Here is an 18,198-nt window from a genome sequence, read left to right as displayed (position 1 = left end):
CCCCACCCTGCAGCAGCCTCAGGCCCCTGAGCCCCTGGTGGTGTCCCGAAGAGGAGCCTTCTTCCACTGAAAGCACAAGCGCCGGGAAGGCAGCAGGCTCCTTCCGCATCCAATGTGCAATCCTCGCCTTAGCCCTCGTGGAGCAGAGGCCACTTCCCCCCACAGTCACGTTGGTCCCACACCTCAGTGACCTAGGCAACTTGTTATACCAGGGGCATGTCAATAGACAGGCAATGAAATTTGCTCAAACTCGAGGGGACTTATTGCTAGACTATTGCTCGACTGAAATCTTACTGTAGCCCACAAAACATTGAGCTTGTAATAGAAGAGCAAAGCTCTGACAGGCCCCAACTGGCCCAGCACTTTGTGTCAAGCAGCTGCAGCAGGAAATGCTATGAAGGAAGACAGGGAACTTTAGCCACCCTTTACAGCTCATTCTCCTCCTGCTCCTGTCCTCGTACCCTGAAGCCTTGTGTAGGGTGGTAAGAGCATAAATTCCTTTTCATCAACCTGCTGGCCTAGAATTTGCCTAACGCCTTTAAGAACATCCCACCTGCCTCAACACCCTGTGGCAACCAGCTCCAAAGTTCAGTTTCCGCTACATGAAAAGATATGTGGTCCCTGCAGGTGAGATCTGGTTGACAAGTTCTGTGTTCACCTCACCCACCACCTCTGAGCCTTCCCTGAGCCTGCTCACTTCAAGTCAAGGTCACAGCCTGTGTGGGCTCCTCAGGAAGCATTTCCCCTGCATCCTCCATTGTCTTTGTAGCCTTTCCCTGCATGTTCTGCCACATCCTCTCTCAGATGCAAGGGCTAATTCAGAGGCACCACGAAGCTAAGTGTCATCATTTTGAGACCCCTCTGCCCTTGTGTGTTTCTGCTGCAGAGACACTACAGTTGCACTCTCCCTCCCACCCAACTGCATATACACGTGCAATCATAGACAGCCCTGTTTCAAAGCACAGCAAGTCCAGTAGCTGAATTACTTCTCTATTTGTTACACTGAAGTCATGGAATAATTTCAAAGATATGCATTACAGGAATACGCAACAGCACCACTTCCCACGGAGAACAGCATCGCATCTTAAGAGCCCGTTCTCACATGCAGCTCCCTGGACACAGTCATTTTCCTGACAAAACACCCAAAAGCAATCAACTGCCACTCAGCGGAGGGAGCTGTGGCAGCACCAGCCAGACCCCTGAGCAGGCAGCCTCATGTGATGCAAATGCAGAAGGGCGGTTGACTGACATCGCTGGTGCCAGCACACGTAAGGACAACAAAGAAAGGCTTTACAGTGGCAGGAAGCTGACTGACACCATGTGCACAAAGCCGTGCAGCAGCCAATACAGCCCGACAGGAACATAGTCATTTGTCAACAAGCCTTTCTTCCCTGTCTCAAATCAAACCTGCAAAGGACATCAAGATGACCTTCTCACATTCAGGAACTATCCTTTCTCTCCTCAGGCAGCAGCCTCAGACTACCCTCTCAGGAAGAGACAGCAGCAGTTCAAAGACCCTCTTCTGCCATTTTGTAGTGCTCTTGCACAGCTCTTGCACCTGAGTTGGCATTTAGAGCTGAACACAACTTATCACTAGGAAAAAACTAAAACCTGAAAAACTGAACCCGACAGCAGTAGAGTGAAACAAAGGATTTCTAAAAGGATCATTTTAATCTTTGTTCTCCCATTTTCCACAGATTTACTAAATACTTCTTTCTTTTGGATAAAAAGCTTCTCCAGAATACCTGTGTGTAAGCAGATCTGTCACTGTGTGGCAATGCTCACACAAGGACTACTCCACAAGGTCACAAGTGTTACAAAAAGGGAGAGGAGACACACAGACGCCAGCTCCATGGGAACGCTGAAGTGCTTGGGACCATTTTCTCATTGGTTTGATTCTCAGCTGCTGCCATCAGCAGGACCTTAGCAACTCCAGTCATGCTTCAAATGCCTACTTTCCATTTCACTCATTACGAGAAAACTGACAGTTAGCTACCTCCCTCTATAGTCAGTTCCCTCCATAGTTTTAATCAACTATTCATCTAAATGACTTCTGTTCCCAAAAGTTCCCTGATCTATCATTTTTACTTACTTTACGAGACACATTCTTACAGTATAGCCACAATGAGCTATTGATCACACTGGAGGGAAAACACACTACACTACTGAAATGTGTTGTTTTCCAGTTGTCATGCAAAGCTCTTATTTCACTAGAGGATTTACAGCAGCACAGGTGTTTGCTTATAGCAGGCCAAGAGCACTAAGCTAAAACTGAAGATTGTTTTAATATATTACTTCAGCAAGTACCTATATATTTATACACACACACACACACATACATACATACACTTATGTGCCTTTTTTGAAGAGTGCCATGAACTGATGCTTACCAGGAAGGCGTGATGCTCTGTTTCCGGAACACAGGACCAAGATGCTTCCTCAAGACCTTAAGACACCAAACCTTGAAGTTTCCAGTGTTGTTTCTCTTGTTTTGTTTTACCTAACACACAAACCTGACTAGAGTTAGACACATACAAGGATAAGATACTGCAGCAAACATTTGCAGGCCACCTGACAGAACAGGTAAAGACTGCAGGGAACTGAGCACCCCATGGTGCCCACTGGAAAGGCACACAGTGCCATTTACTACTATAGGTGTTCCTCAAAAGCGAATTCTTGGTTTTAACACAAGAACATACCAAACTTTCTCAACACCCCAGCACACAGCCAAACATTAATGTCTCTGTATCTGTGTGTATACATAATCTCAGTGCAAACGCAAAACCAACAGGGTCACTGACAGCATCAGAATTTATGCCTTTCCTAGAATAAAAGAAAATTAGTCTGTTGCAAGAGAAGCAGTTACAATTTTGGCATTATTCTATTACTGGCTGCCTGAGGTTACCTTTCTCCATTTTGCTAAGGAAAAAGTGCTAGTAAATTTAGTTACACTGTAACAACTTCTACAGCCAAAAAATTCAACAAAACTGCAGTTTAATTTCAGAAAAATGTGTTAAAATATATATATTTATACATCAATTTGACACACTGTTAGTTTACACAAATGATGGTCTCTCTTGAAACTGTATTTATGAAATGTACATTTTTAATTTAAATACTCAGTATACACTGCACTTAATCTGCATGTTGCATTTATTAAATACATTAAAATCTGCAATGTAACAAAACGTTTTCTGCATACGAAATTCAAAACACCATTTTAAATGAACAAAAGATGGCTCACTTCATTTATTTTTTTAACAACTAGTGCATAGCACACTAGCTCAGCTCCACCAACTCCAGCTGTTCTTTCTTTTTTATTTGACATTGTTCACAGACTATTACATATTACAATAAGAGTGCTGGATAAAAACATGAGGTACGAAAGTGGTTCAAAGATTATAGGTCATGCAGATCATGCTAGACAGCAAAGAAAGTTGTGAATGAGAAAACACTAAATAAAAATACATAAAGAATGTGCATTATAAAACAAAATAAAAAAACAACAAACAAAACAACTCAATTACACAGCTTTGCTTCTTTGGTTACAAAGTAGGTTGAACAATTTCACAGCTTTTTATTCCCACCCAAAGAAAAAAAAATTTATACGAAATGTCAAAAAGCAGAGGAATCATGGCAATTTCTCTCTATTAGAAAGTAGAAACAGAAATGAGCAAAGTTTTCTTCATCAAAATAGCCCATCGATTATTTATTATATCACAATAACTGGTGACTACCTGTACAGATGCACTATGGTCTTCATACTTACACTCTATACAAAATTTACATTCAAGCTGGATCTTTACTACCGTAAATAAATACCAAAGGTAAATTGCCATTAGTGTTAGAAATATGCCAGGATTCTTTTGTTCAATTATTGCCTAAACATTTTATCTATTAAACGCAATCCCATCTATCATTTGATACATACATTTATTAAAAAAAAAATTAAAAAGTTCTGTGACATTGTTCATGTACATTATGAAAATAGCAGCCCTGTAATAAATAAAACAAATAAATGAAACTAATGTAGGCAAATGTTACTTATATTGAAAGAACAGTGGCTCTGAAGATGAATTGTTACTTCTTACCAGACAGCAAGGCTCAAAGTAATCCATGGGACATGGAAACCTTGCAAAGCCACCAAAGCTCTTAAAGACCTCACTCCTGCACACCAAGCGAATGCATTCTCTGCATTAGTAACTCCTTCTATGACTTCCCTTGTGCACTGATGACATAACAGACACCAACTGCACTTTGGGACACACCAGTGAGGGACAGCTCTTGTAGAATGATTGTCTAATACTGAAAAGGCCAAACATACAACAGAAGCATGGCTACTCGCTTTCATATAAAGTGGAAAGAACATCAGTGGCACACAAGGACAGACTGCTCTCGGGCTTGTGTTTCAATGGAGGCGAGAAAGCTTTATGCTGAGGAGACATTCGGCTGCTGTGGAGGTTGCGTTGGCTGCGGAGGCTGTGCTATCACTGTTTGCGCTTGTGAAGTGCTACTAGGATTGGCCTGTTGGGTTGAAAGTTGGGATAACTGATCATTGTTTGAGAGAGATTTCAACAGTGCATTTTCTCGTTCAAGTAAAGAGTTTCTTTCAACTAATTCCTTTATTTGTTCCTTCAGGACTTCCACCTCTTCTCTTACAGCATACATCAAATGGCTTTTCACTAGATCCTGTGAATGAGTAAGGTAAGAGTTACATCAGGTAAAAGAACAGTTTCATTCCACTCCAACCCCAGGATTTACTATTTTATTAGTGTCACTGAAGTAAGTGTAAGCCTAGAAAACTAAAGCAGTCACTAAAAAGACATGAATAAATTAGCCTTCAAGAGCAAATAACCCAGCCCTTTTATTCACTGTAAAGTGGCCCTTACATCAAAAGCTTTGTTTTCAGCATTCAGCATTAAGTTCTAGTCACCCTGGTTACACTGAAGACAAGGACTAGAATTATGTTCCAGCTACTCAGAGTGAAAGCATCAACTCTGAAGCTTTGACCTGGAGGGAGGAGTCTGTGTTACACAATCCCAAGCACTGAGGTATACAAAAAGCAGGAAATAAGAAAACCTTTAAATCAGCAGAAGCAAAAAATAGAACAGATGTAACCAAAGATGAACAAAATGTCAAGGATGGGATAGCATAACTGATGATTAAGACAAACTAGTAATGAACTTCGCTGAAGTAAGAGACCTAAATGCACCTTTAAGTTCAATCAGCTTGTTCACAGAAATTCGTAGGAAAATTAATTTAAGAATATTTCTGGGCCAGCAGTAAAGGCAATCATGGTTTATGGGCAACCCATAGTTGAACAGAACATCCTTTTTTCAAGTGATGGTTTCAGTCTGACCCGACTGAAGGGATGTTACAAACTCACAGAAACACAATACAGCTGGAAACTTAAGCTCAGTGACAAATCACTAATCCTATTAGAAATTACTTATTTTTTACTTACCATTGCCTGTTCTATTTTGTTGTCAATGGCCACAACACTTGCACCAGATGCACTGTAAACATAAGGAGAAAACTTTGTGAGCGTTACTGTATCATTCAGTTAAAACTATGCACTCACTGGCACCCGCAGGACTCCTTAGAAGATGCTGTCACTGGAAGACTAAAGCTTCAGATTCAAGAATTCAGTATGCACTGAAATGGGGAGTCGGTGGGTGTACCCCACTGTATTGCCTCGTACAGTTAGAACACTTCAGAGACACGGCTCCTTCAGTTTATTATTCCTCAAACTATGCTTATGACACCCATAACCAGAAAAATGCATTAGAATAAACACTAAAGTAACTCCTTGGATTTCTTGCCTCATCACTCAGCTTTCTTCACTGGAGAAAACTGGGATTTCATGGGATATTCATGGGGTCCTTACCTCTAGTTTTATTTATGCTAAATTGCTTTTATAAAGATTGAGAAAAAACCCAAAAACTGTTATGTTTGTTCGCTGGCTTTACTTGAAGACTACTTTCCAGTTAAAAAAGTTTCTGGCTCAGCATTGTATTTCTGAGCGAGTGGCAGCAGTCAATAGATGAGTAAGACATGACCAAAGCCCTGAACTCCATGAGCAGATGGACTCGTTTTAAATAATTAACTCCCTGGATCACTTACCACTTCTAAGAAAAGCACCGCAGTTTGCGGGTTACAGTTAGGGTCAGTCTTGTCTAAAGACATTAATGCAGGTCAGTCCAACTGAACATCTCAGTCATCACTATAAGAGTGTATATTTACTGTGCAAAAGAAGATGCTGAACTACATCTTTAAATCCCAGGTTACTGCAATCCAGACCTTAATATATGTGGTCTGTTTTCAAGTCCCAGTACAGGAACACAAGCCAGTTTGCTCACATGTAGCTCTCAAGTTGGAATTTTGGGTGTCCCTGTGCTCTGGCAGACTCTGATCTCTCTGGAGGGGAGCTGCAGCTCTCCCCAGGAGGTCAGACAGGGCAGCCAGCACTGCAGCAAAGGAATCCCCCCACAGCAGCCACAGAATGCACCATCCACACACAGGTCCCATATGCTCCAAGTTTGCCTGCCCACACCAGGCCTCAGTGGTCCAATTTTACTCCACAGTGCCGTGTCTGACACAAGGCAGCAGTTCCTGGGCTATTTACCAGCCCCACCAGTGATAACTACTGATAATGCTCCCCCAGCGATGGAAGTTGCTATCAGCAGTGTGCAGCTATGTTTGAAAAAGTTAACGTCCAGGAAAAACGCAAGGTTTCCAGTCATGCTTGGAAACTCACCTCTCTGAAAATACGTAACACTCACCAAAACCAAGTGTTAAGAAAAAAAGCTACTTAAGGCTTTCTAAAATGAGTACTGGCAATATGCTCAGCATTATTAGTTATATACAAGAAAGAAAGCTCAACTATTAAAAGAATGTGAGACTATTTAGACAAAGCCATCCAAACAAGACTCACAAGAATTGTCAGTACCTAGCACCAAGCATTTAGAAGTAGAAGGAATGAGCTTTTCAGACTGCAGAAGTAACAGCCTCTAGTTTGAAACTGAACAAAGCTTGCAGTCTAAATCAGAAGTGCTAAACACCCATTTCACAAGAAAATTGTTCCAATATCTTGCTGTCTACTAAGCCTTTATCAAGCCATATTTGTAGTAAACCTCCTCAGATTAAAAACTATTTCTAACTCATTACAAGGTTAAGTATTCTTTTCCACCTTAACATGTTTCAGATCTATGTGAAACTGTCAAAAACGTCTGTGTTCAAGAGTCATCAAAATCTCCAAGACTGCTCCATGCCCCAGCCTTTCACGAACACCACCCTAAGTCAGGTGAGGCAGCTCTGAAGAGATAAAGGGGAGGAAAATTAAAGCTAACAGCATACTTCAAAGTGGGATCTACTGCATCTTTACAGCATAATGATACACCTTTTGTCCATACTCTTCTAATTAAATTTGAGACTGGGGCTTTGTTCTTCTATTCCTGTATCAACTATTTTGTAGTTTGATTATTTAAAAAACAAAGCTCACCTACACCAAAGTCAGGGTGTTCCATCAGTTCCGTAAGAATGCCTCTCAAGTAGAAGATAGGCAGTCTTTTCCTTGATCACCCAAAACACTTGTACCTGCATAGCATGCTGCAGAAGTACCTTTCCCATGCTGTACCCTGTGCTCCAAATTCTTGTCTGCCTTTTAACAGAGCACAGTTTTCACTATGTGGGTATAAGAACTGCCACTCCCCATAAGTGTGATCTGAATGCAGCCAGAGAAGCTATCGTTCTCCCACCCATATTTTACACTTAACATAATACTAATGGATAGTGCTGAAAGCTGTAAGTAGTTTATATACTACTTTTATTTGTTTCATTATTTTTGTTGTCCTTATCCCCAGAGCGGCTTGTGCTCTTACTGATGCACTGAGTTGGGATTCCAGACCTGCTCCCTGCACAAACCCCAGTGTCCCCGCTATGCATCTCCAGCAGGCAGAGCCCAGGACCATGCAGACTGTCACCTGTCCAGTAGAAGCTCCTCCCTGACAAAGTGGCCTCCAGTTCATCATCAGGATAAAACCACATCTAACCATTTCATTTCACTTTCTAAAAGCATATGAGAATTAGATTTTATGCTAGCATAATTCCCAAATGATTCTGTCCTTCATTCATTTTATAGTGCTCCCCACAGCAAACAGCTCCTGTGAGACATTCAGAAGCAGAGTACTCCAGTGCTAGCTGTTCTTACGGTACAGGCCACATATGCTGCCAAACCTTAAGATTTTGTCTTTTATTCAAAACCTTAGCTCTTGATATCAAATCCCAGTTTGCATAAAAAGAATTTATCCCATGGCTGTAGAATGAAATTTATAGATTCAGTCCAGTCCTTATGAAAAAGCCAGGAGAAGAAAAGAAGTAATCTGTGAAATAAGTCTTTTTGGATGTTGTAACTCAACAGAGTTTGATACATTCTGTGGGTGCTCCATCCACTGTATATCCAATGCCTTAACTGTAATTTTTTTGTTTCAAACAAAAAAATGCCTTTCAAACAAACTGAAAGAAATGTCCTGGACAATCATGTACATACAGATTAAGAAAATGGGAAGAGAACTTCTAAGTCTAAGTGCATGCTATGCAATATATAGTAATCACACTTCCAGTAATGCACCACATTTCTTAAAAGCCTTGGTATAATTCTGACTTCATTGCTGCAAAAGTTTTTCCTGTGGAGATATGACATCCCAGGAGTATGACAAGATATTATTGGAAAGATGCTTAAGTAACATCAACAAGCTGTAATATTGCTAAAACACAAGTGTTTGGCAGCTACTGCTTTTAATTCAAATTTACCAATGAAGTCTGTATTTTAGGCAAACCCCTTCTAAAGCTCTTATGGTGCTATTACCGTCCAAAGGCAACCCTGGCACAGAAGAGCAGTCACCCAGACCCATGTGAATATGCCAAGAAGCCATTGTTCCCCTTCATAATCTTCTCAGTAATGTGCCATATGAGAAGACACCCATGAGACCTGTGCCCTTAGCAACACCTATGTGAACACTATGCAGAAAACAACTTCAGGCTCCCTGCATACATAACAGTAACAACCAGTATTTCACTAGTATGTAGTGGATTGAATATTACCAGCCCTGAAAAAAAACCCCAAACCCAAACAAGTGAAAAATAAACAAGTCTATTTCACTGGAGCAATTTAGCAATCTTCTACTGTCTACTGCAGTAGCATGTGGTTCACTCTGCTGACTTCAAATGGTCTCAAGAGATGTCTGCTTACAGGAGAACAATCCATGTTTGTTAGAAGAAAAAAAAAAAAAAAGTGAAGTTTCAGAGGAGGATTTTCTATTATGTTTACACTAAAGTCTCCTAACTCAAGCCCCTGAGGTTCACAAACTACTTCTGAAGAAGCTGCAAAACATAATTAAGAGTCTACTGCCAGCAGACTTAAGATCCTTATATTTCAGTGTGTTAACCCCCACATTTTGTGATGGGGAAACAAAGGTATTTTGAGGAAATGAGACAAGCTTGTAATTTTCACAGCAGAGATTTCTCTTTCAAAAACTGGGGATCACAAAAAAACCCCAAACCATCTTATAGTTATCAAAGTACTCAAGTCTGACAGCAGATCCCCACCTGCATTAGAGGCCACCCTGCCTACGCAGCTTGGAGCTACGCGGGTGCCATCAGCCTCCTGTCCTGCTGCTGCCGGGACATGCATTGGCTGGCAGAGCTGCATAACTGAGCTTCACCATACCTCAACCCTGCAAGAATGCACTATACTGGCTATGCCCTTAGAGCTCCCTCCATTATGTTTCACTGGAAGATTACTGGCAAAAGCTTTTCAGCTTCAGTCGTCTAGCAAAGCAAAACTATCTAACATCATCTTAAGAAAATCTAGTAACTGGGGTATAAATGCAAAACCTGTTAAACCCCATCAAAGACTTCAGAATTTGGATGGAACAGAATTTTAAAATTTCTATCAGTCCTCATGAATTTGATTTTAGGTTTTTACAAATACTTGTTTTTACCACAGACTGTTCAACAGCAAAGAGGCAAGACTATTTTCAAGGAAGCCATTTACATTCTTCTGCCTGAATTTAATGTTTTTCTATACCCCATGCCTCCAGTACTTATTACAGACATTGTGCATAAACTTCAGATATGTGAAGCCTTAATCACTAATTATTTGATTTTAGGGTGTTTGTTTGTAATCAGCTTACTCATCTTAAGAAATATTTTAAGTTAATACGTGAAAATAGAGAAACAGATAAAGCCAAAACCTTAAAGTGAGCTTTTGGTCTACATACCAAACTTGTAGTCAAAGACCTGAAATTTGTTTCAGTTAAATAGTGAAGTCCTTGGAACCTAAATACCAACTCTGTCCCACAAATACAGGAAAGTGGCATCATCCAGAGCTTAAAGCAAAAATGCAAATTTGTCCAGGTTTCTACTACAAAAGGAAGATGTGCTTTTGAAACTTAACCTAATGCTAGCACTTCAGCAATTAAAGAAAAAAAGCAGGATGCGATAGCATTTTTAACCATCCGTGTTGTACAGTATACAAATTGTTGCCAAGCAAACTTTAAAGGATTCAGTTAAGCTTTGCAAGTTGAAAAGCCTCAAGTCAAACACAGCCAGTACAATGATGAAATAAAGTTATCAATACTTCAGTAGCCAAACAAAATTTATATTCTACAGTACTTGTTAAGCAGACGTATTGTGACAAGCCAGAGCATCACAAGGCATGAAGCCACATAATCACCAGGACTTCAACTTAATGCTGACAAAAAATCCCTTCAAAATCATAAAAGTGCAGGAAAGAAACAGTTTGCAGCTACTGATGAATTAGTAATGCATCTCTGACAAGTCATACCTGAGACAGAAACTGCATAAAAAAAAGTCATATCTGTGACAGATATGACTTTGTTGCATTTCACTGCAGTTTCTCACCATGAGTTCAATGCTAACTTAGTAGATTTACTTTGCCATCATATCTTGACACGGTTCATGTTTGCTCCCCATCTAAGCAGAATGAAAGCCAGAAAGCTTCCTTTCCTGGTTTTGAGACCAAACACATTTTTAACTTTGCCAAAATTGTGTTTAAATATAACACTTACACAACTTGTTTTCTGATATAGGACTCAGTAGCCACAATGCCAAAAAGTTCCCTTTTTTTGGAAAAGGAAGCTGTAAATATTTTAGTGATGGTCAGCTAGTAGCTGACTAGCATTAAACTCTTTCAGCTTACACATTATGTATGGTACATGCATAATGGAAGGAGGAAGGAAAAAATGCCATGTCATGTATTTTAGACTTATTTAGTATTAAGTACGAATACTTCACTTCCATGACTACTTTTAGATCTTCAGGCTGCAGAAGCCCAGTATGAAGTTCTAAACACAAGCAGCAGTTCTGTGCAAACAAAAATTACAAGAAACTTGCATAGAGCGAAGCTGTTCATGCATACCTCAGCATGTATGCATTCCATAGTTAAGTATTCATACCTATCCCAGAAGGTCTTTGACTCGCGTAACTTGTTGAAATGGAACGCTTGGTAGAATGCAGTTGACGGATTCCTATGAGATCCAAGAATCAAACAAACATATTGAAAATGGGTATGTAATAAAAACACTCTCTTATGCAACCTGCATTACAAAGTAAATTATTTGTCCAGACAGATTAAATTTACAGACTTCACAGAATGCCTGAAGAATAGTTTAATGACTAAAGACCTTATTGCTTCTATGGGTTTCCATTAAGGACACACTGATTCGAGAAGAGAAAGTAATCCTTGAGCCCTATGGATTTTCATGCTATTTCAAGCTTCTACTGTAAAAAGACAACTGCAAAGCCATTAATGAAACATCTTATGTCATACTGACAATTTTGCAGAGGTAGGCCATTTACCACCCTAATGCTACATACATACCAAAATTCAAAAGATACCTTCCACACTTGTAATTCACAAAAAATCTCCGCAAATAGTACTCAGTATTTCTATTCTACTTTACACCCTACTTTATACACACACGTTCTCCAAGGGAACCTAGAGGTCAGAGCTAAATATGCCACATTCAAGCTATGACAGATTAAGTTACAACTGACAGATTAAGTTACAACTGAAAACCAGATCAAGTTAAAATGGAAAAGTGGAATCTAAAATATCCCTAATTCTGTAAGCGGTTGTCCATTATCCTCACGTGTCCTCTTCTTTATCTGCAACAAGGCAACTGTTGTTTGCGGTGCTTTGCCAAGCAGTCAGTCAGAAGGCTATAGCTACCACCCTGGGTGTCACAAGCCTTCAGCACAGGCTCCAGCAACCTTGCTGAGAACTGGACACCACAGCACAAATTCTGCCATCAGGGCCAGACCCCTGAGACAGCCCGACCTTCCTTGTACAGCGCACACTTGCCCCACAGCTGGCAACATACCAAGAGTGCAATTTGAAGAACTTAATTCTCCAAAGTCTCATCTGAACACTTATCATTTACAAGATATCGGGTGAAGCACAAAGTCAAAATTCTCTACTGCTAGTGGCTGTATGAGAGCATTATACTTAAGCTTAAAAACTCCTTTTATCAATACTGCAGTTCATCCTTACGTTGGTATAGTTATACCAGTCCTAGAGAAGGATGGAACAGCTTCGCTGAAACATCTTCAGAAAAGCTAGTATTAGTTCAAGTTCCTTTTAGATACGGTTTTAAAATTAAATGCTTATGCCAAAGTTAGAAGCACAGGTGTCCATCCCTTTTCTAAGTTTATGGCAAATACACTTCTTAAAACTGTCTTCAAGCTATTTAATACTTCCATTCAAGTACAATTACTGTATAGTTGAAATCATAGAACAAAAAATTCCAAAACACACAAGCCATAACAAAACACTATCTGAAGTCATCCAATTCCCATGGTACGTGTATACCAAAAACCTTGCAAGGGTTTGTGCATTGTTTGTGCATTGGCAGTGATCAGGAATGACTTGTTTGAAGTGCTTGTCACTCCCCCTTCCACCTTCACCACTCTAGCCTTCAAAAAGACAAAAAAAAAAAATAAAATAATCATTGAGAGTCTGGAATTTAGCTTAAAACCTGCTACAGAAGTTGTTTGACCAAACTGATAAATATACTCCTATGTTGGTACTACTTATGCTTTTAGAAGTATTGCACACTTGAGTGACAACTCAATACAACTAATTTTAGGAAGAGCAACACAATAGCTAAAGGACATCTGAGTGATGTAGGGACCTAGCATATGGAAAGCAATTGGCATCTGCAGATCAAGGGAATGTTCCTTTGTGGAAGGGAAGGACAAGGCCCAAGCTCTTCGAATTCAGTTGTGAGGAGTATGTAAAATTCTCCTTCTCAGAATGTGTCTGTAAATAGAAAGTTATTTAAGTTCCAAGATAAACTTACTTGCAGCATATAAAACCCTGTTCTATTGTTAGATATAAGAAGTTGTGGTTTATAAGCACATGGCATGTATTTAATACTGTCTATTTTTATACTGATACCCTATATGCTATATATTCTTGTGCTATTCTTAAGCAAGTATCTGGAAAGGTATGAAAGTTTTGCTCATTTTGTACCCACTGTTGTTGAAACAGCTTTTGCATTACTTCATATAATTAAAAGAACATTTTCTACTAGATAGCTATATTTTAGCAAGATATTAATCGGGGGGAAGAGAAAGGATGCTACCTGAACAGGAAAAGCAGATCCATAGAGGTAACATGAATAATGCCTTATGTGCAGGTCTGAACTATTATGATTGAGTTTCAAACTGTTGAGGTATCTATTTTTAACCACAAACAGTAAAAGATTTGAGAACTACTAAAAAATTGTTTCAGTTCACAGAATAATTGAGAAAACAGCTTACAGAAGTAGTATAATGTAGCCTGCTGGGGCTGCATCATGACTGAAACAGCAGAAGTCCTTCTGACACCGCCCAAACTGAATGTAGGGACAGCCATGATCAGAAAAGCAGATTCCTCTGGTGCCCTCCCCACCAGATGGCCAGGTCCCACAGGTCAAGTGACAGTCCCAGTTGATGGCAGACTGACACAGGGAGCAAAGAGCCAGCCAGAAACTGCATGCCAAGCCAGGAAGTGAAAGCCCACCTCCTGCTCTACAGGAGGTACACCAGGTGCTTCCCCTCCTCCAACTCTGATGAGAGAGGAGAACAGGTATTCCCAAAGGACAGAGAGGCTTATTTCCAGTCCCAGACACTATGACAGGCAACTAGGTTAGCACATCTAAACTGTATCTTGATGGGTAAAAACTGCCTCCGTGTCTCTAAAGAAGTCCTACAACTCATACCATACTTATTTCCTTCAGAAGCTCACAAATGTCAATATTCACAACACACTCCAATGTTATGGTTTCTGACAACAGTTTTCCTGCAACAGATATTTGACCAAAGTTCAGTTCTCCAAATACTTTCGTAAGTTTTCCCTTTAAAAGGGAAATCTAAACCACATCCAAGGTCTCACCTCATATTCAAGAGAGTATCCTCTCACTGCCATTAATCAGCATATGCCAAACACAAATTCCAGAGAGCTCTGCTTCGCTAGAAACCATGCCCATGAAAGCTGACAAATTTTCAAGTACACAGATAGACGCCTTTTAGTTTGAAAAACAATACAGGCTTTGGAAGTGATGGGTATCAGCTCAGCATGCAGAGGTTGCTGCACAGTTGCCTTTTTTGTAACTAGTACCTTTGAAGGAGGAATAGTAACATCATTGTTCCCGACACAGCCGAAGTTGTGCTTCAGCCTTCAAAGTACTGATCAACATCAGCAATTAAAAGCAACAAGAAGAGGAACCTGTGAAGAATATCATACTTTTTTTTTTACCCCAAGGTGGAAAAGTAAAAAATTCACACTAGACCACCTCAGACAGTTCTCTCTCAGTATCACTATTATTTTCATTGACTTTGAGAACAGGAATGATCCAGAAGATTAAAAAGGCCTAAGCACCTGTCTTTGAAGAACATGAAAATATCTGATCAGACATCCCATAACCTGTACTCAATGTCTCAGAGGAAAATCAAAGCAAAGCAGAACCACCTATTTGTTTTTACCTAGACAGCAGCAAGCCAACATGGATGGCCTTTCAGAATCTTATATCAGACAAGAATTCCTTCTGAGAAAAATGAATGGGCCTCATATAGAAAAAACACAGAAGATGTGATAAAGATGTGTTATAAAAGTAGTTGCACTTTTAATGCCATGACGTTTTGATAAGAACATGGCTTATACAAAGCAGGTCCACCATGGATGACTACTTTGTACACGTGGCTCTCCAGTGGTTCAGTGGAAGAGTGGAAGGATGCAAACAGAGCTCTCCAGGGGTCTCCTCCAAATGTGTTATGGGACACTTTAATCCATGACTTGGACAGTGAAGTACAGACTATCTTTATACCTGCAGATGATCTGCAAGCTGCAGGAATAGAATTCAGGAAGATCTTGCCCAATTGGAGCAATGGTCTGAAATAAAAAGGATGCAATTCAATAAGGATAAGCATGAAGTATTACACTCTGGTAGCAATAATCAGCTGCACGAGTACAAAACATGGAATGAGTAGCTGACTGCAATTCCACAGAGGAGAATATAAACAGAAGTTAAAAACCTTGCAAAGGTGTCAAACTCGCAATACTCCTCTTACACAGGAGGTACACATACTAACTGAAGTCTTATTTATTTGGCCTGAGCCCTTAACTTAGATTGTATGGCCAGTTTTGAATACCAGCTCTCTAGAAGGATATGGGCCTACTCAGGTAAGACCACTATAAGGCATGTCATACTCCATTATTTTTTCCAATAATCAGAATCACTAAGTAGGAGAACTAAGCATTTAAAAGAGATGAAAGAGACAGGCTTTACATAGTTTCAGGTATCTGTGAAGGGAAGAAAACTTGTTCTCATTCCTGTTAGTTTAAGTACAGCACATCGTTAGGTTTAATTGCAGCAAAGAAAGTTTAAACTACATGCCAGAGTTGTTTTCAGCACAAACAGCAAGGAATAGAAAAGACTTCTTAAAGAAATGGTGGGATTTCCATACTTTTCATTCTAGAAGATACCAAACTGTTATTGCTCTAAAATATTTCAGGGCCTAGCAAGAACTTAAAAGCAGAAGTGTGCTTTTGAACAGAATCAACTCTTACAGGAACCAAACCTAACTATGAAATAGAAAAGAAAGTAGTAAAGAACTGGGACTGGGAATTGAACAGCAAGCATCTAGCTTCCTATCCTTCACACAGAATGCTGTAGGAGCCCGACAGTATATCTGTAAATAAAACTGTGTTCTTCAGACACATTTATCAAAGAAAAGATGTTAGTATGTCACTTTGTACGTCTACATTATTTCTACAGTGCCAGAAGTGAACTAAAGTTTGAGAAATGTGACTCAAAACTAACCTAAAGATGAAGTCAGCAAACAGAAGTATGTTACATCAGAATTTTTATTTAACAATCAAGAGACCTGACAGTAAGAACAGTCTGAGCTTACTGAAGACAATTATCAGCATATGCAGATGTATTTTCACGGGGATGATCAATAAGGAACCAAGACATTAAAAAAAAAGAAAAAAGCGAGAGAGCACCATCAACTGCCTATTTTGATATGCACTAAAGACAACAAATTAATCCCTCCTTAGTTTATAAAGTTTAGAAAAAAAAATTGGATGTGTTATTACCCAGAAGCATTTCAAACCCAAGGTAGCTTTTAGTTATGTGTCTTACCAAATACCAATAAAAGGCTGTGCTTAATTGGTTTACTAGCTATGACCTGCAATGGAGACTGATTACAGCTGGTCTCCAAATTAAAACACTTGGCACAGTTTATTTAAGATCTGAATAAGGGGTTTTGCAATCACTTTATCATAGCTTATCAAGAAACTCCCAGTAAAGTTTATGGCATTTCAAGAATATGTTTACACTAGGAACAGAATTCCTTCTCCATCCCTCTTAGAAGACATTTTGCTTATTTATTTATATCGCCTTCTATTTAAAGCAACTGCAACTTCAAATCAGCTTTATTTCATAAGACTCCACCTACAGAGTAGGCTACTCTCAAAACAGAGTAACTGGAGTACAAAGCTTTGCAGGCGAAACTTGACAAAGACTAAACGTGGGGAAGTCAATGTGGAATTAAAGAAAAAAAAAGAAGTTTCAAGATTAAAGCTCTTAAACTTTGTGTTTAACTACATATTCTGTTCACATAGTTCCTTAAAGCCATTATACTTGAAATAAATGCCCTGAAAAAAACAGCAAGAATTAGATGCAATAACATTCAGTTTTAGGTGCATTCTAGCTGCAGAGCACAGAAACAGCTGACTCATTTAGCAGCCTGCATGCCAGTTTTTGACACAGCGGCTCTCAACCACCATGTTGGACTTTAAAGGGGTTCACAGGCTACTTCTAAATGAAAATATCATAACACTGGAGAGAGAGTATACTGCATGAATCTGACCTCCACTTGAAAAATCAAGAGACATACAAATTCTAGTGCTGAAAATCACCAAACTAGGACATGCTTAAGAGTAGATTTGTAATTGAATTCAGGAGGATGGAGATGAAAGAACACACAAATGTACTACAGAATCATTAGCAAGACAGTACAAGCAGCACCAGCATTCCGTTTCAGCTGCTTTCAAACAAACTACATGCTACCAACACAGAAACAATGAAAATCATCTTAAGGTAACTTTACTGAGAGAACTAAAGCAGCATAAATCACCTGGAACAAGGCAGGGAAGTCTGACATCAGCTGCATTTCAAACTCCTGGCGTTCAGTTTTCAAGAATCAGAAAAGAGTGAGCTAGACTTTGCTACAAGTTGCATCCTCCTTTCAACAGCAAAGATCAGAGCAGTAGCCCATACTTTCTTTGCCTTTTTCTCAAAAGAGGATTTTGGAAAATAATCTTATGCACGAACTAGACATTTCCAAGGAGAAGTGAATAAGAGATGACCGTGTCAAGTGCACAGAGTAAGGAAGTCCAGCAGAGGCATTTCATTCATGACTTGCTTGCCCTGTCAATATGTTGGCACTAGCTTTCCCGTATTATGGGGTTTGGCTTTCTAAAAAAAGACACCACTAGCATTTTTTAGTCCCTATGAACACTAGGGAAAAAGAGTAAAACCACTTCTACAAAAAATGGTAATGAGAATGCAGCATGGACAGAGCATGTTATATTAACATTAATAATGGTCAGACCAGAGGGATGCAGTA

At 39.6% G+C, this 18,198-nt stretch overlaps 1 protein-coding gene across 1 annotated transcript in view; it reads right to left on the bottom strand.

The window, feature by feature from the left end:
* Positions 1-4,428: 4,428 nt before the first annotated feature.
* The window catches only part of TSC22D2 (TSC22 domain family, member 2), a 26,370-nt gene continuing 12,600 nt past the window's right edge, over positions 4,429-18,198 (bottom strand). Inside the window, exons 3-5 of the mRNA XM_010020783.1 lie at positions 11,478-11,549; positions 5,465-5,516; positions 4,429-4,689 (exon numbers count right to left, since the gene is read on the bottom strand). Coding sequence (XP_010019085.1) covers positions 4,429-4,689; positions 5,465-5,516; positions 11,478-11,549 — 385 coding nt within the window. The remainder of the gene's footprint in view (positions 4,690-5,464; positions 5,517-11,477; positions 11,550-18,198) is intronic.

This window comes from Nestor notabilis, unplaced genomic scaffold, assembly GCF_000696875.1.
Source record: "Nestor notabilis isolate BGI_N333 unplaced genomic scaffold, ASM69687v1 scaffold1498, whole genome shotgun sequence".
NCBI classification, from domain to species: domain Eukaryota; kingdom Metazoa; phylum Chordata; class Aves; order Psittaciformes; family Psittacidae; genus Nestor; species Nestor notabilis.
This window is presented reverse-complemented; position numbering and strand designations above follow the sequence as displayed.